Source organism: Bufo gargarizans, chromosome 4, assembly GCF_014858855.1.
Source record: "Bufo gargarizans isolate SCDJY-AF-19 chromosome 4, ASM1485885v1, whole genome shotgun sequence".
Classification (NCBI taxonomy): Eukaryota; Metazoa; Chordata; class Amphibia; order Anura; family Bufonidae; genus Bufo; species Bufo gargarizans.
Genome location: NC_058083.1, coordinates 339,141,845 through 339,159,225, shown reverse-complemented (window position 1 = coordinate 339,159,225; position 17,381 = coordinate 339,141,845). Strand labels below are relative to the sequence as shown.

The following is a 17,381-nucleotide window of genomic DNA, read 5'->3' as shown; positions in this document are numbered from 1 at the left end:
TACATTGCATACTTAAAATAACTATGACATACTAGGGTACTTGTAAAAAATGTTTAGCTTTTAAAACTATATAACTGTTAAAGGAAAATTCCACAAAGACGAAAACAACGACTACTATATGTTGAAACCATTGTAACTTGAATCTATGGAAAACCAGCAATTGGTTCAAAACAAGAAAAAGTCAAGTTTTAAGAAAAATATGCAGATAACCAAGGCAGCTAAAGCAAGTCCTTATGTAAAACAGACAGGTATAGATGCTGGAAGCTGTACATTACTTTCTAGGATAAGAGCAGGAGCTTCTTCATGGTAGTGCATAGTACATACTGTACATGTAACAGAATTATATAATGAAGTAGTAGTTCAACTAGTGTCCAAAGGAGCAGCTCATCCTGGCACAGACGGGGTAGTACAGAACATGTAGTACCGCAGAGGAGCTACTAGACAACCAGAAAAGGTGTTTTACCAATGAAATGACCATGTTGATTGCATGGATTTGTATCTGAGACATTGTATGTTGAGTCTAGTTTCAATTTACAGTGGCCCAGAAAAGACTGTTGTATGTTGAAAATATTGTATCCTGAGGCCCTTATATCTTGAGGGATTACTGTACATCACATTCTGTTTGTATTTTAAGCAAAAACTATTTTTTATTTTCATCTTTTACACTTTCAAAATAGCAAAAAGGAAAAGGGCCCGAACAAAACTTTAGGCACCCTGTATGGTTAGTACTAGAGATGAGTGAATTTCATATTTTGAAATGCGTTCATGCTTCGTTTAGTGGTAAAAGCAGATTTGCGTTATAGATTCCGTTACCAGGGATCATAACGCAATTCTATGATGGAATGCATAACGGAATGCTTTTAGAGTACTTCCATATTAGCGGCAGGGGAGTCCGGCAGGCTGTTCCGGCAGGTGAACAGCCTGTCGGATCCGACCTGCCGCTAGTTCACGTGTTCCCCCCAGACTGCTGCTCCGTCCCAATTGACTATAATGGGGGCGGGGGCGGAGTTCCGGCGGCAGCATGGCAGTGCACAGCAAGGCAATTATAGTCAATGGGGACGGAGCGGCAGTCCGGGGGCACAAGTAATCTAGCGGGCAGGACGGAACAGCCTGTCGGACTCCCCTGCCACTAATGTGAAACTAGCCTTAGAGGCATTCCGTTATTCAGTCTGTCACAATAGAAGTCTATGGGCTGCAAAACGGATCCGTCCCATTTCCGTTATGCAGGGGTGTCATCTCCCCCTTTAATAGATAAATGACCAAGTCTAATATATTTTACTCATTTGTTTGATTTGCTTATTATTAATATTATTAATAATATTCTGACGGCTTATAGAATATATATATATGTTATTTGTGTAGCTTGTTTATAGTGTGCGCTACCAAGTACAGAGGATTGTACATGTATGAGATTTCTGAGTTAAAAAATAAATACTTTTTTATAATCTCATACAACCTCTTTAAAGGGTTTCTACCATCAGAAATACTGTTATGTAGCTGATTGACATTAGCGATGCGCAAATGTCAGCACTACATAACAGCCGTTCTGATAAAATACACACTTTTATAATATGCTAATGAGCCTCTAGGTGCTATGTGGGCGTAGATTCAGCACCTAGATGCTCCATCTACTCACCCTTTACATTTCTCCGTTCTGCCCTCTCCGCTCCTCTTGATTGATGTCATGGTTCGCAGCATCGCTGACGAAATCCCTCTGTATTCGGCGCAGTGAGTGAAGGCCGCTTTCCTGATGCCGGCTTCCTCACTGTGACGTAGTCGGCGCAGGCGCAGTGAGGAATCCGGAACCAGGAGCGCATCATTCACTCACTGCGCCTGCGCCTAATACAGAAGTGGACGGCGCAATCGCGGGATTTCGTCAGTGATGCTGCGAAGCGTGACATTGATCAAGAGGAGCTGGGCGGGCAGAACGGAGGACCTGGGCAGGATAAAGGGTGATTAGACCGAGCCTCTAGGTGCTGATTCTACGCCCACATAGCACCTAGAGGCTCATTAGCATATAATAAAAGTGTGTATTTTATCAGAACGGCTGCAGGGAGAAATGTAAAAAACACACTGTTATGTAATGCTGACATTAGCACATCGCTAATGTCAGTCAGCTACATAACGGTAATTCTGATGGTAGGAACCCTTTAACTTTAAATCCTGCTATTTTTTTTAAATGTTCTCCCTGCCGTCTGACCAATATCAAAAAACTCTGCACATGTCCATTCAAAGAGTATTTATTCTGACATTGTGTCCAGCGTGTTCTGTCAGATACATCCACTTTCAAACACAGGATCTGCTGTAAAAAACAGGAAAAGCAGGCTCTATGGCTTATTGTCACATAGTGCTTTTGGGGTTTCCGACCCCATTAGCATAGCATTTTTGGTGCAGCTGTGGTATTGGAGACTACAAAAAGCTGCTCTGTGTGATCTCTTATATTTTCACATACTTGATTTTGCATGTTAAGGGTCTATATGGAAATTTAGTACTGATTTAAGCACTTTTTTCAAGAAACAGTTATGGGACCAGTAAGAACATGGACAGGTGGTTCACTAATATGCAGTAGAGGGTTTTAGTTGTGCATTTATAAAGTCATCTGATTTTAAGCCTATTCCACTAAACCTGATGAAGAACCTATATAATAAATATTTGCACAGTAGTTGTATCATAAATTGATATCTACAGCTTTATCTATTACTACAGTTGAAGCTATTCTAGTTTCTACTAGTATTGAGCGCGAATATTCGAAAAGCTAATTTTTTTCTCAAATGTCGGCACTTTGAGAATTCGCAAATATAAAGAACATAGTGCTATATATTTGTAATGACGAATATTAGTTGTTTTTTTTAACACAGTACACATCAGGTGATCATCCCTCCCTTCTTCTAGCTTGTGGGCCAATGAGAAGGCTTTGTCACAGCTTAGCAACATCTCTAGCAACCAATAGGAAAGTTGCCTACCCCTTACTACAGTCGTGGCCAAAAGTTTTGAGAATGACACAAATATTAGTTTTCACAAAGTTTGCTGCTAAACTGCTTTTAGATCTTAGTTTCAGTTGTTTCTGTGATGTAGTGAAATATAATTACACTCACTTCATACATTTCAAAGGCTTTTATCAACAATTACATGACATTTATGCAAAGAGTCAGTATTTGCATTGTTGGCCCTTCTTTTTCAGGACCTCTGCAATTCGACTGGGCATGCTCTCAATCAACTTCTGGGCCAATTCCTGACTGATAGCAACCCATTCTTTCATAATCACTTCTTGGAGTTTGTCAGAATTAGTGGGTTTTTGTTTGTCCACCCGCCTCTTGAGGATTGACCACAAGTTCTCAATGGGATTAAGATCTGGGGAGTTTCCAGGCCATGGACCCAAAATGTCAAAGTTTTGGTCCCCGAGCCACTTAGTTATCACTTTTGCCTTATGGCACGGTGCTCCGTCGTGCTGGAAAATGCATTGTTCTTCACCAAACTGTTGTTGGATTGTTGGAAGAAGTTACTGTTGGAGGGTGTTTTGGTACCATTCTTTATTCATGGTTGTGTTTTTGAGCAAAATTGTGAGTGAGCCCACTCCCTTGGATGAGAAGCAACCCCACACATGAATGGTCTCAGGATGCTTTACTGTTGGCATGACACAGGACTGATGGTAGCGCTCACCTTTTCTTCTCCGGACAAGCCTTTTTCCTGATGCCCTAAACAATCGGAAAGAGGCTTCATCGGAGAATATGACTTTGCCCCAGTCCTCAGCAGTCCATTCACCATATTTTCTGCAGAAGATCAATCTGTCCCTGATGTTTTTTTTGGAGAGAAGTGGCTTCTTTGCTGCCCTTCTTGACATCAGGCCATCTTCCAAAAGTCTTCGCCTCACTGTGCGTGCAGATGCGCTCACACCTGCCTGCTGCCATTCCTGAGCAAGCTCTGCACTGGTGGCACTCTGATCCCGCAGCTGAATCCTCTTTAGGAGACGATCCTGGCGCTTGCTGGACTTTCTTGGACGCCCTGAAGCCTTCTTAACAAGAATTGAACCTCTTTCCTTGAAGTTCTTGATGATCCTATAAATTGTTGTTTGAGGTGAAAACTTAGTAGCCACAATATCCTTGCCTGTGAAGCCATTTTTATGGAACGCAATGATGGCTGCACGCGTTTCTTTGTAGGTCACCATGGTTAACAATGGAAGAGCAATGATTTCAAGCATCACCCTCCTTTTAACAGGTCAAGTCTGCCATTTTAACCCAATCAGCCTGACATAATGATCTCCAGCCTTGTGCTCGTCAATATTCTCACCAGAGTTAACAAGACGATTACTGAAATGATCTCAGCAGGTCCTTTAATGATAGCATTGAAATGCAGTGGAAAGTTTTTGGGGGGATTAAGTTAATTTTCATGGCAAAGAAGGACTATGCAATTCATCTGATCACTCTTCATAACATTCTGCAGTATATGCAAATTGCTATTATAAAAACTTAAGCAGCAAATTTTCCAATTTCCAATATTTATGTAATTCTTAAAACTTTTGGCCACGACTGTATATAAGAACCTCCCCAGCAGCTATTTTCTAAAGTTTATTGCAGTTATGAAAGAGACAGCAGTGTCATTGCTGTGCTCTGTGCTTGGTCGTATTACATTAGACAGTTAACTTATATATATAATTCAGATAGTCAGTGTAGGTTGATCTATGGTGTAGCTGATATTGCCGAAAATTCTCAAGCGAACATATTGGAGCACTCTATCTGCATGTAAAGCTATTCTAATGTTCTGCCGTGCCAACCATTTTCTCCAGCCTCAGGAAACTTATACCAGCTTGAAAAATTTACCATAAATGACCCACGCCTGTATTTTGCACGCTTTACGCAAATATTACATTGCCGATTTTCGCAATCAAGAATCAAGAATATAATCTCTATTTTACAGGTTTACATGGGCAGATATTGTGTTGACTAGTTGTCTATATTTTGCCTAGTTGTTTACAATAGTCTTAAAACACAATATTTTCAACTTACAATGGCTTTTCGTGGGACATTGTAATTGAAACCAGACTCAACATACAGCACCTCATACACTACAGATGCCAATCATTATGGGCACTCTGGTAAAACACCTGTATTGGCTGTCTAGTAGCACCTCAATACAGTACAGAGCAGTACTACATGTTCTGTACTGTTCTATACTTGTGCCAGGATGAGATGCTCCTTTGGGTCCCAGTTGAGAGTAACTCCATCCACGTCTGGTACAAGGCTCTGAATAAACCTCTGTCCTGATCATAATTGATTTACAGCTTCTAACAGCTATTTCTGTTATATGTAAGGACTTACCTTATGTCTTAGTTATCTACTTATTTGTTTCTTAATCTTTATTTCTCTTATTTTAGGATGACATTTTGGGGCTTTGGAATCCATTACCAGTTTTCCATAGCATTACGGTCTCAAGTTAAAATGGTTTATAATGGTCGTCCTAGAACCAATTAATATAGTAAATTGAGGGACAACCCTTTCAATTTACTCTATATGTATTTTTAACAAAGTGAAACTGCATAATGGCAAGCATTCTTTTGTTATTATTAAAACCCGTTGTACCTTTACACTGGGTCTACACAGCAATCACATGACAACAACAGTCACATGACAAAAGATTGCTGTGTAGCAGTGCAGCCATTGAACTGAATGGTGTTATGGCACGACTCACAAGTTGTTGTAACTACAACCCCACTGCTGAAATTTTTTTTTATTCTGGAATCACGGTCATGGCAGCTTGCACTGCAACCCCAATTCAGTTCCATGGCTTCCCTGCTACACAGCAATCTTTGGTCATGCAACATGTGCTGCAGCCAAGGTCGCTGTGTACCCCAGCCTAAAAGTGACGTTCGATATTATAGTTTCTATGATATTAACAATTTTTTTGTAAATTATATTTTGAAATATATTCACATTACCTCAGTGGTGTTGGATATAGTTCTGTATTTACAAAGTACACAATTTCAAATGCCATTGTGATTCCCAGTCGGCCTAAAGTGGCTAGTGTTATTTTTAGCCACAAGAGATCTGCAAATAATAACATACGTGTTATTTCACTTGTCTTTCTATAAAAACTGCCCCTTTTTCTAACCCACAGTATGTAAGAAAGACAGTTATTTTAAAGGAGTTATCCAGGAAAAGATATTTATGACTTATCCTCAGGATAAGCTATCAGTATCAGATCTGCCGGACCCCCATTGATCAGCTGTAAGAAGAGGCATTGAGCATCACAGCTTCCTAGGCCAGTGACATCACTGTACATCGGTCACATGGCCTAGTTCCAGCCCAGCCCCATTCAAGTCAATCGGCATGCAGCGTCCATATATACAGAATAGGAGCAGATACTGATAATTACTCCCACTATACAGGACAGGAAAAGTGGTACTGTGCAGTGTCCATATATACAGAATAGGAGCAGATACTGATATTACTCCCAGTATACAGGACAAGAGAAGCGGTACTGTGCAGTGTCAATAAATACAGAATAAGAGCAGATACTGATAATTACTCCCAGTATACAGGACAAGAGAAGTGATACTGTGCAGTGTCCATATATACAGAATAGGAGCAGATACTGATATTACTCCCAGTATACAGGACAAGAGAAGTGATACTGTGCAGTGTCCATATATACAGAATAGGAGCAGATACTGATATTACTCCCAGTATACAGGACAAGAGAAGTGGTACTGTGCAGTGTCCATATATACAGAATAGGAGCAGATACTGATATTACTCCCAGTATACAGGACAAGAGAAGTGGTACTGTACAGTGTCCATATATACAGAATAAGAGCAGATACTGAGAATTACACCCAGTATGCAGGACAAGAGAAGTGGTACTGTGCACTGTCCATATATACAGAATAAGAGCAGATACTGAGAATTACACCCAGTATACAGGACAATAAAAGTGGTACTATGCAGTGTCCATATATTCAAAAAAAAGAGCAGATACTGAGAATTACACCCAGTATACAGGACAAGAGAAGTGTTACTGTACAGTGTCCATATATACAGAATAAGAGCAGATACTGAGAATTACACCCAGTATACAGGACAAGAGAAGTGAACATACTTTGGACAGATGAAACCAAGATCAACCTCTACCAGAATGATGGAAAGAAAAAAGTATGGTGAAAGCACGGTACAGCTCATGATCCGAAGGATCTGTAAAACACGGCAGAGGCAGTGTGATGGCTTGGGCATGCATGGCTACCAGTGTCACTGGGTCCCTAGTGTTTATTGATGATGTGACATAGGGTAGAGGCAGCCGGATGAATTCTAGGGTTTTCAGAAACATACTGTGTGCTCAAATGCAGTCACACTGATTGGTCAGCGTTTCATAATGCAGATGGACAATGACCCAAAACATAAAGTTTATTAAAGCAAAGAAGTGGAATATTCTTGAATGGCCAGGTCAGTCACCTGATCTGAACCCAATAGACCATGCATTTCACTTGTTAAAGACTAAACTTCAGACAGAAAGGCCCACAAACAAACAACAACTGAAAACCGCTGCAGTAAAGGCCTGGCAGAGCATTCATATGGAGGAAATACAGCGTCTGGTGATGTCCATGAGTTCAAGACTTCAGTCATTGCCAACAATGGGTTTTCAACCAAGTATTAGAAATTAACATTTTATTTACAATTATTTAATTTATCCAATTACTTTTGAGCCCCTGAAATGAAGGGATTTAGTTTAAAAAATGCTTTAGTTCATCACATTTTTATGCAATAATTTTGTTTAACCCACTGAATTAAAGCTGAAAGTCTGAATTTCAACTGCATCTGGACTGTTTTGTTTAAAATCCATTGTTGCAATGTACAGAACAAAAATTTGAAATTTTTTGTCTCTGTCCAAATATATATGGACCTAACTGTATAAAGTGATGTGCAATAGCCACCATAGACCCAAGCTTGGACTGGCCCACAGGGGTACAGATGAATCTCCCCATGGGCCCCTGAGCAAGGTGGGCCCCTAGTCTCGCACCCCCTGCACAAGTGGCACATAACACAGTAGACTTACTGCACTACATACATATGTTCAATGTACAGCACCTCCACCAGCCTATGTTCATATAAAAAACTTAATAGATTATAAAAAAAACTCCCCAGTTTATTATTATAGACACTATCAGATATCTGAGATGACTTCTAGGTGTAGCAGAAATGTAGCCAGTGTCCTGTTCTCCCCAGGACCTACCTTCTCAGAGTTGTTGCAGGGCCCACCATATTCAATCATCTGGTAGCATATTGCTGCTGTGTGAGCAGGTAATATTTGAATGTATCCGTATAGAGGGGCCCCCAAAATACATTTTACTGGGGAGCCCAAGGCACCCCAGTCCGACACAGCATAGACCCCAGATTATACTGATGAAATCAATCGTGTATCGAAATGTATAACTATATTTATATATATATTTGCCAATACTCAAGCCAGCAGAATGTAGCTATTCATGTATTTCATGTAGTAAATGCCAATAGTGCATCTGATTAGGATTATGCAAACAGGACACCCCTTTAATACTGTAGTCTACTAATACCATATTGCATCCCACCAAGTGATCCCTATTATTATATAAGTACCTGTGGATATTGCAGCAGTTATTAAGCATGCAATGCCTGCTCCAGCATTACTCAAAGCAAATGGAAGTCTTCTCCCAATGCGATCAATGGAGAGTAGAATAAGTATGGCCGCTGGTAATTCCACAGCTGCAGAGATAAAAAAGTCTGTATAGAGACTTCCAGACACGATTCCTAGCCGCATCACAAGACCTTGATAGATGACTGCACTTGTAAACCTGCAAGAAACCAGACTGTACATTTATATCGAACGCACTGGACACCGACCATTGTTCAATTAACCAAGCGCTATAAAATCAAGATTATAACTTTTCATGTAAGAAAAAAAAAATATGATGTTGGTGTTCATTTTCAGAACTTACCAAGGTTCTCACAAATAGTGATGGCCAGTTCGCAGTGTTCGCCCGCGAACCAGTTCTTCTAAATGCTTATACAAGTAGAGCACCCCGACAGAATGGTGAGGGTGTCAGCAGTAAGTTTGTGTGGACATCACTGATTATTTTGCCCTTCCTCTGATCCTTCAGAACAATAACCCCCAAAAAACGGATCCCGTCTTTTGGGCATCCGTCTTCACTCAGTCAGCATTTGGTCAGTAATCCATCAGTATTGCTAATGCTAAAAAAAACAGGAGTGGATCCAAAACAGAAATGACACATGAATGAAATATTTGCAAGTCGTCTGTGTTTTGTACTCAATCCTGCTTTTGGCTACCAAATCACAAGCCAATTCTAATGGGACCATACAGGCCTTACAGCTGCTACACAGACAGGATCCGTTGTGCGTCTCATTTTTCCTTTCTTCTGACAGATGAGAAGAAGGATCAAATAAATTATAATGTCAGCCAAGCCGAAAGGCAAAATAGTGGCCCAGTCATGAAGTGGGGAGGGTGGGAACAGCATGAGAAGTCCACAGAGTGGCCCTATGACATAGTGTGGAGGTGGCAGAAGCATCAGGAGGCCACAGAGTGGCACAATAGCAGTGTGGAGGTGGCAGCAGCATCACCAGGAGTAGTGATGGACGAACATCAGCCAGGACGTTTCGCGAATGCAAACGCGCGTTCGCGATCAAATGTTCGCAAACAGCGCGTTCGCTTCAGGCCCCATTCACTTTACTGGCAGGCGAACCTGAAAAACCTTCAGGTCATATTTGCAGCCACTAAATACTTACTAGAAGTGCACAAATAGTCCCACAACATGGACAGTGACATACCAGAGGGGGATCAATGGCAAACATTCCCACAAAAAAATATGTATTTTAATCAGCGGCCATTTTTATGCATCTTAAAGGGAAACTCTCCAAAATGTGCCCTGCTGGAGCCTAGAAATGTATTATTTTAGGCCACGGGAGTATGGGCCCCAAAAATTAGGCATTGACCTGACAGAAAATAACTTGTGATTATGATGCTGGAGGTACATTAGCCGGTCACTGGATACAATTTTTACTGTAGGCCAGTACAGGTACCAAACATTAGGCATTCACTGACTGAAAAGAACAAGTAATTAGGTGGCTGAAGGTACATTAGGCGGTCGCTGAATGAAAATTTTACTGTAGGCCACATGTCCTAGGTTGCTAGTATAGGTTATATGAGTATACAGCTAGACCTGCCAATAGCCTTAATACAGCTCCTATGTTTATGTGTTAAAGACAAAAGCAGAGCTATTTACTGTGACATCATGTTTTAGATGTCAAATAACTGTTATATTTTGTGTACACAGAAGCATAAAAAGATAATATGCCTTTAAAATTCATTTTATAGTGTAAGGTAAGCTCAGTGACACAGCAGAAACAACATAAAGCATAGTGTTAATCTGTTGTTGCTGGGCAGAAGTCTAGACTAATCATAGGCAGCTTCTCAGACCGCAAGAGTTTTCACCAATCGCAGCCAGCCTCACACACAGCCTGTCTGGGAATTCCCCCAGCTCCTGCTGCTAGAATCATTCACCAGAGATAGGAGCTGAAGAGACATTCACTACACTGAAAGTCCAGTTTTATGGGAACAAGAGGTCAAAATAGATATTTAAAACAGTTATATAATGTTCCTATTGTTAGTATTGTGTTTATAATATATACTGAACTAGATATATATGTGTTTACTTACAGTTCCACCAATTGCAAAGTACAAATACAAATTGAAAGCTACAGTTGCAAACTGTGAACTACTACAAGTAGTTTAGATAAAACAGCATTTTTTAAACTTACGCAGCATCAGACAACAGGATGAAACATGATTATTAACAGGGTGCGGGTTACTATGAGGTACTGCTGGCAGGTGTAGATGCATTTTTGAGATGACAGGTTCCTTTTAAATACTTTATTTGGAATCCAGATTGGGGCACTTTGCATAATATACAGTATCTTGGGGAGAAAAACCATCTTTATTAAGTTAATTCATCCCATCATGTGAATTTTATTTCTTATTTCCTTTAACAGTGGGGCTATATTTAATTCTATATAGTCCCCCAAGTTTCATGAGATATTTATCCCCAAATATGTAAAGCTCCTTCCTTTAGCAATTGTATTTACCTTTAAATTCTTACTCAGGAGGTTTTGATCCCCCAATTGCATCAAGTGTGAGTTATCCCCGTTTATCTTCAAACCCGAACAATATCCAAACCTATCTATTATACTAATTATTTTATTTAAATCCTCTTCAATATTACTCACAAAAAGCAAAACATCATCAGCATATAACGTTATTTTCTCATTAATATTTCCATATTGAAAGCTCCTAAACTCGTCACTCTCACGAACTATAATAGCCAATGGTTCTATTCCCTGCCTTTTGCCCTATTCCCTCGAAAGGGCAAAAGGCAGGGACATAACCCCATCCACCGCTACTCTTGCACTGGGATGGGTGAATATTAGTTTAATCCAATTTATAAAGTGATCCCCTATGCCAAAGCATTTAAGAACCTCCCATAAATACTCCCATTCTATACAGTTGAACGCTTTAGTCGCGTCCAAAGAGTGTACCTTCCTCATTGGCATTTTGTCTATTGGCTTCTATATTAAAAAACACCCTCCTAACATTAGAGTTAAAGGGGTTATCCCATCTTAGACAATGGGGGCATATCGCTAGGATATGCCCCCATTGTCTGATAGGTGCGGGTCCCACCGCTGGGAGCCACACCAACAAGGAGAACGGAGCAGAGAAAGTGGAGGAGGGCACACTGCGCATGCGCAGCCACCCTCCATTCATTTCTATGGAGCCGCCGAAAATAGCCGAGCGCTGGCAACGCTCTGGGAGCTGTGCCTGGTGGTGGACGGACCCTGGGAAACCCGGGGTCCTCCAGCCACAACTCTCCCGACTCCGTTCTCATTGTAGGTGTGGGTCCCAGAGGTGGGACCCGCACCTATCAGACAATGGGGGCATATCCTTGGGGGCATATCCTAGCGATATGGCCCCATTGTCTAAGATCGGATAACCCCTTTAATCAATCTTCCAGGGATAAAGCCTGTTTGATCTTCATTATAGTTTTAACTATTCTTGAAAGTCTATCCGCTAACACCTTCGCTAACAGTTTTATATCAGTATTAAACATGGATATACAGTACTGTAGGTCTATATGATTCTGGCATTAATAAATACTTTCCCTCTTTGGGAATCAAAACAATGATAGCCTCCTCCATGGATTCAGGCAACTTTCCTGTATTCCTGGCCTCACACAGGGTCTCCCTTAGTTCTGGTAAAAGTATTTGACTAAATTCCTTATAGATTTCAAAAGGTAATCCATCTCCTCCTGGTGCTTTTTATCCTTAACAGATCGCAATGCCCTTTCTAATTCTTCCAATTGTTTCTCTCTCTCCAATTCATCTCTCTGATTCATCATCAGTTTTTTAAGGTAACATAATTCAAATAATGACATAGGATGTCTTTCTCATAGGATATTTTCGAGCTATATATGGTAATAGGTTCTAAAGACCTCACTTATCTGATCCGGGGATTTTACAATCAGGCCCTTATTATTTCTTATGGCTCCTACCCAATATTTTCTCTGTTGGTTTTTCACTATATTAGCTAAGATCTTCCCAACTTTCTCACGCTCTGAAAAAAATGTAACCCCTTGAAAAAGCAAAGCTGTTATTTCCATATATATGTCTCTAACATTCTCTTGTTCCTCTTCCCATTTATTCAAATTATCTGCTGAGGGATCTGCTGTATATCTCCTTCTTGCCTCTTCCAGCTTCTGCATTTTTAGTTTTTTCTTTTTCTCTTTTCTTCCAAAAGTTAACTTTTTAATCAGAATACCTCTTGAGAAGGCTTTCACAGCATCCCAAACTACTTCCTTATTAGTTGAATCTTTGTTTAGTTTTAAAAAAAGCTTTAATTCTATCTTAATATCTTCCTTATATTTTAATAAAGTTAACAACAAATAGGACAAAATAGCAGAAAAAGTCAATGCGCATAACTATTCACCCCCCTAAAGTCAAAACTTTGCAGAGCCACCTTTTGTGGCAATCACAGCTCCAAGTTGCTTCGGATAAGTCTCTATGAGCTTGCCACATCTTACCACTGGAATTTCTGCCCATTCCTCCTTGCAAAACTGCTCCAGCTCCTTCACATTGGATGGTTTGTACTTGTGAACAGCAATCTTTATGTCTGACCACAGATTTTCTATTGGATTGACTGGGCTTTGACTAGGCCATTCCAAACCAGTTACATGTTTCCCCTTAAACCACTCAAGTGTTGCTTTAGCATTGTATTTGGGGTCATTGTCCTGCTGGAAGTTGAACCTCTGTCCTAGCCTCAAATCCTACACAGAGTAGTACAGGTTTTGCTCAAGAATAACTCTGTATTAAGCACCATCTATCTTTCCCTCAATTCTGACCAGTTTCCCAGTCCCGGCACCTGAAAAACTCTCCACATCATGATGCTGCTACCACCATGTTTCACTGTGGGGATGGTGTTCTTTGGGTGATGTGATGTGTTGGGTTTGCGCCAGACATAGCGTTTTCTTTGTTCACCGAAAAGTTCAATTTTAGTTTTATCATACCAGAGCACTTTCCTCCATACATTTTAGGAGTCTCACATATGCCTTTTTATCTAACACTCACAACGTGCCTTTTTGTTTTTAGCTGAAATGAATTACTTTCTTCTGGCCACTCTGCCATAAAGCCCAACACATCTATGGAGTGTACGGCTTATTGTTGCCCGATGTACAGATACTCCAGTCTCTGCTGTAGAACTCTGCAGCTCCTCCAGGTCCTTGCCCGGTCCGTTAGTTTTGGTGGGAGGCCGTCTTTTGGCAGGTTTGCTGTTGTGCCATGTTCTTTCCATTTGGTTATGATAGATTTGACGGTGCTCCTGGGGATCATCAAAGACTTGAATATTTTTTTTATAATCTAACCCTGACTTATACTTCTCAACAACATTGTTCCTTACTTGTTTGTAGAGTTGCTTGGTCTTTATGGCAGTGTTTGGTTAGTGTTGCAGCCTTTGGGGCCTTTCAAAAAAGATTGCACATAGGTGGACATCATTTCACTAATTATATGACTTCTGAAGTTAATTGGTAATTGGTTTTCTATTTCTAAAAAATAGTTATTTATATATATACCGGTATCGACTATTCTGTTCTGATCCATCACATAAAATTCAGATTAACAAAACATTGAACTTAAGACTGTAATGTAACAAAATAAAAATAAAAAGTCAAAGGGGGTGAATACTTTTGCAAGGCACTGTATATTACACTGTAAGAAGAGATACCTGCTGAAGTCATCTGCCTTACATGCCACATATTCATAATTAACTTTGTTATGGACTAAGATATATGATGTATATATAGAATGATAACCATCTTCTATCCATCTTTTTTCCACCCACTTCACAGAATCTCTATCCAAATGTGTTTCCTGCAGCCAGGTGACAGCTAGCATGTACCCTCTCAACCAGTCAAAAATGGCAAATCTTTTTATTTTCTCTCTAAACCCTTGAACATTAAATTATATTACTCTCAACATTTATATATATTGTAATATGGGGGAAGATCGCTCCAGCAAACCAAGTGCATGAGCCAGCCCAGAGTTAAAGAAAACAGGTGTTTATTTTCCAAAACGAAAAGAGGGACAGCTTCCAGCAGCCAAGGTCCAAACAAACCCAACTTAAAGTCCGCTTAGTTCAGTACAACATAATCAATAGTCCATTCAAAAATAAAGGTATTTTTACCCTGGGTTCTTTTTAGTCCATGGTAGATTCCAATCGGCTTTCCTGCCAAACTTTCCACATGTCCTCAGTTTCCAGCTCTGTTCACAGCCAGCATGGCTACTACAGCATCTTGCAGCGGCATGCTATTCCATCCGGTTTGCGTTTAGTTGGACCATCATTTATTTTTCAACAGGACATTGACCCCAAACACACCTCCAGGCTGTGTAAGGGCAATTTGAACATGAAGGAGAGTGATGGGGTGCTGCGCCAGATAACCGGGCCTCCACAGTCACCGGACCTGAACCCAATCGAGATGGTTTGGGGTGAGCTGGACCGCAGAGTGAAGGCAAAAGGGCCAACAAGTATTATGCATCTCTGGGAACTCCTTCAAGACTTTTGGAAGACCATTTCAGCTGACTACCTCTTGAAGCTCATCAAGAGTGTGCAAAGCAGTAATCAAAGCAAAAGGTGGCTACTTTGAAGAACCTAGAATATGACATATTTTCAGTTGTTTCACACTTTTTTGTTATGTATATAATTCCACATGTGTTAATTCATAGTTCTGTTGCCTTCAGTGTGAATCTACAATTTTCATAGTCATGAAAATAAAGAAAACTCTTTAAATGAGAAGGTGTGTCCAAACTTTTGGTCTGTATTGCATATATATATATATATATATATATATATATATATATATATATATTTATGTGTGTATAAAAGCAGAGAAGTCAGCAGCACTCTATAGGTATGCCAGGTGCAATTCCACAATAGTTCCCGGACCAGGAACAGTAAAGTAAAAATGATGAAGAAAGGGCAGCACTCCGGACTTGTGGTGAAAATTCAGTTATGTTTATTACACCCAAAAGCAATGCAGCATTTCAGCTCTCTCAATGGAGCCTTTGTCAAGCTTGAAATGCTGCATGCTTGCTTTTGGGTGTAATAAACATCACCGAATTTTCACCACAAGACCGGAGTGCTGCCCTTTCTTCATCATTTATATATATATATATATATATATATATATATATAAATTGGGCTTACCAATATTTACTACTGACAGGGAAGAGAAAGGTAGCTCCCATTTAAGCCAGTCGTTTCAGAAACATAGAAAGGGTTGTGAGAAGAATTCCTTATGTCTTTCTCAGTTTATTTGCAATATGAGACTAAATGGTCTTCAGCTCCTACCCACAGACATGGTCACACTCTGGATCTACCCACCTCTGCTCCCTAGCTAACCTTTTTAATTCACCTCTCCCCCTATCCAACCACAACCTACTCACCTTCTCTTCATTTAATTGGTTTCTTCTGCTGCTCCCCCGGTCCACACAGACTAGCACCCCCCCACCCCCCACCCACCCCCCCCCCGCAGGAACCTTAAACATCTCGAATTTTGCTTGCTTTATGACTCTCTTCTCCAAATCTCTACCATCTGTTCCCTCCAAGACCCAGATGCTGCCACCACCCTATATAACACCACAATAAGTACATCTCTGGACACTGTTGCCCCCCCTCACACACAACAAAACCCGAAAAATTCTCTGGCACACCAACCTGACCAAAAAACTCAGACAAGCTTCCAGGGCTGCTGAGCGGCGATGGAAGAAATCCCATTCTAAAGATCATTTCACCGCCTGCAAGCAATGCCTCCTCATATTCAAATCACTCGCTGAAGCAAAACAGGCCTACTTCTCATCTGTCATACCTTCCCTGTCCCACAGTCCTAAACAACTTTTTACCACTTTTAACTCCCCCCAGCACCCCCACCCTCTCCTCTCTTCTCAGCTGAGGACTTTGCCAAATACTTCAAACAAAAGATAGTCAACATCAGATAAAGCTTCACTATACAGTCCCCACAGACCCTCTACACAAATGCTTGGTCCTCTTCTCCGAAAACCCGCTTCTCCACCATTACAGAAGAAAAACTCTCCACTCTACTCACCAGATCTCATCTGACCACCTGTGCACTTGACCCAATCAATCCCACCTCATCCCTAACTTCACCACAGTGTTTATCCCAGCCCTAACTCATCTCTTCAACCTATCACTAACCTCTGGTATCTCCCCCTCTGCTTTTAAACATGCTACCATTACACCCATCCTCAAAAAGCCTTCACTTGATCCATCTTCTTTGTCCAGTTATCACCCCATATCACTTCTTCCGTATGCCTCAAAGCTTCTTGAACAACATGTCAATTCTGAACTGTCCTCTCACCTCTCCTCCTGCTCCCTCTTTGACCGCCTACAATCTGGCTTCCGACCCCACCACTCGACTGAGACTGCCCTTACCAAAGTCACCAATGACCTACTAACAGCAAAAACCAAAAAAACAATACTCTGTCCTCCTTGACCTGTCCTCTGCCTTCGACACTTTTGACCACTCCCTTCTGTTGCAAACTCTCTCATCACTTGGCATCACTGACCTGGCCCTCTCCTGGATCACACCATACCTCACAGACCGGAAGTTTAGAGTCTCCCACTCACGCACCACCTCCTCGTCTCATTCCATCTCTGTTGGTGTCCCATAAGCAGGGCCGGGCCGACACAAAGGCTGGGGAGGGGAGGTTGGGTGGGTTGGGGTGGATGATTATTAATAACAAACATACATATCTAAATGGCGGGGGGGCTTGACTTGAGTC

General features: G+C 40.9%; 1 protein-coding gene across 4 annotated transcripts in view; it reads right to left on the bottom strand.

The window, feature by feature from the left end:
* The window catches only part of SLC22A3 (solute carrier family 22 member 3), a 330,912-nt gene that overhangs the window by 86,161 nt on the left and 227,370 nt on the right, over nt 1-17,381 (bottom strand). For all 4 annotated transcript variants that reach the window (XM_044290225.1, XM_044290223.1, XM_044290224.1 and 1 more), the window contains 2 exons: nt 8,604-8,818; nt 5,933-6,041 (listed from right to left, as the gene is read on the bottom strand). In XM_044290225.1, the coding sequence (XP_044146160.1) occupies nt 5,933-6,041; nt 8,604-8,818 (324 nt within the window). The remainder of the gene's footprint in view (nt 1-5,932; nt 6,042-8,603; nt 8,819-17,381) is intronic.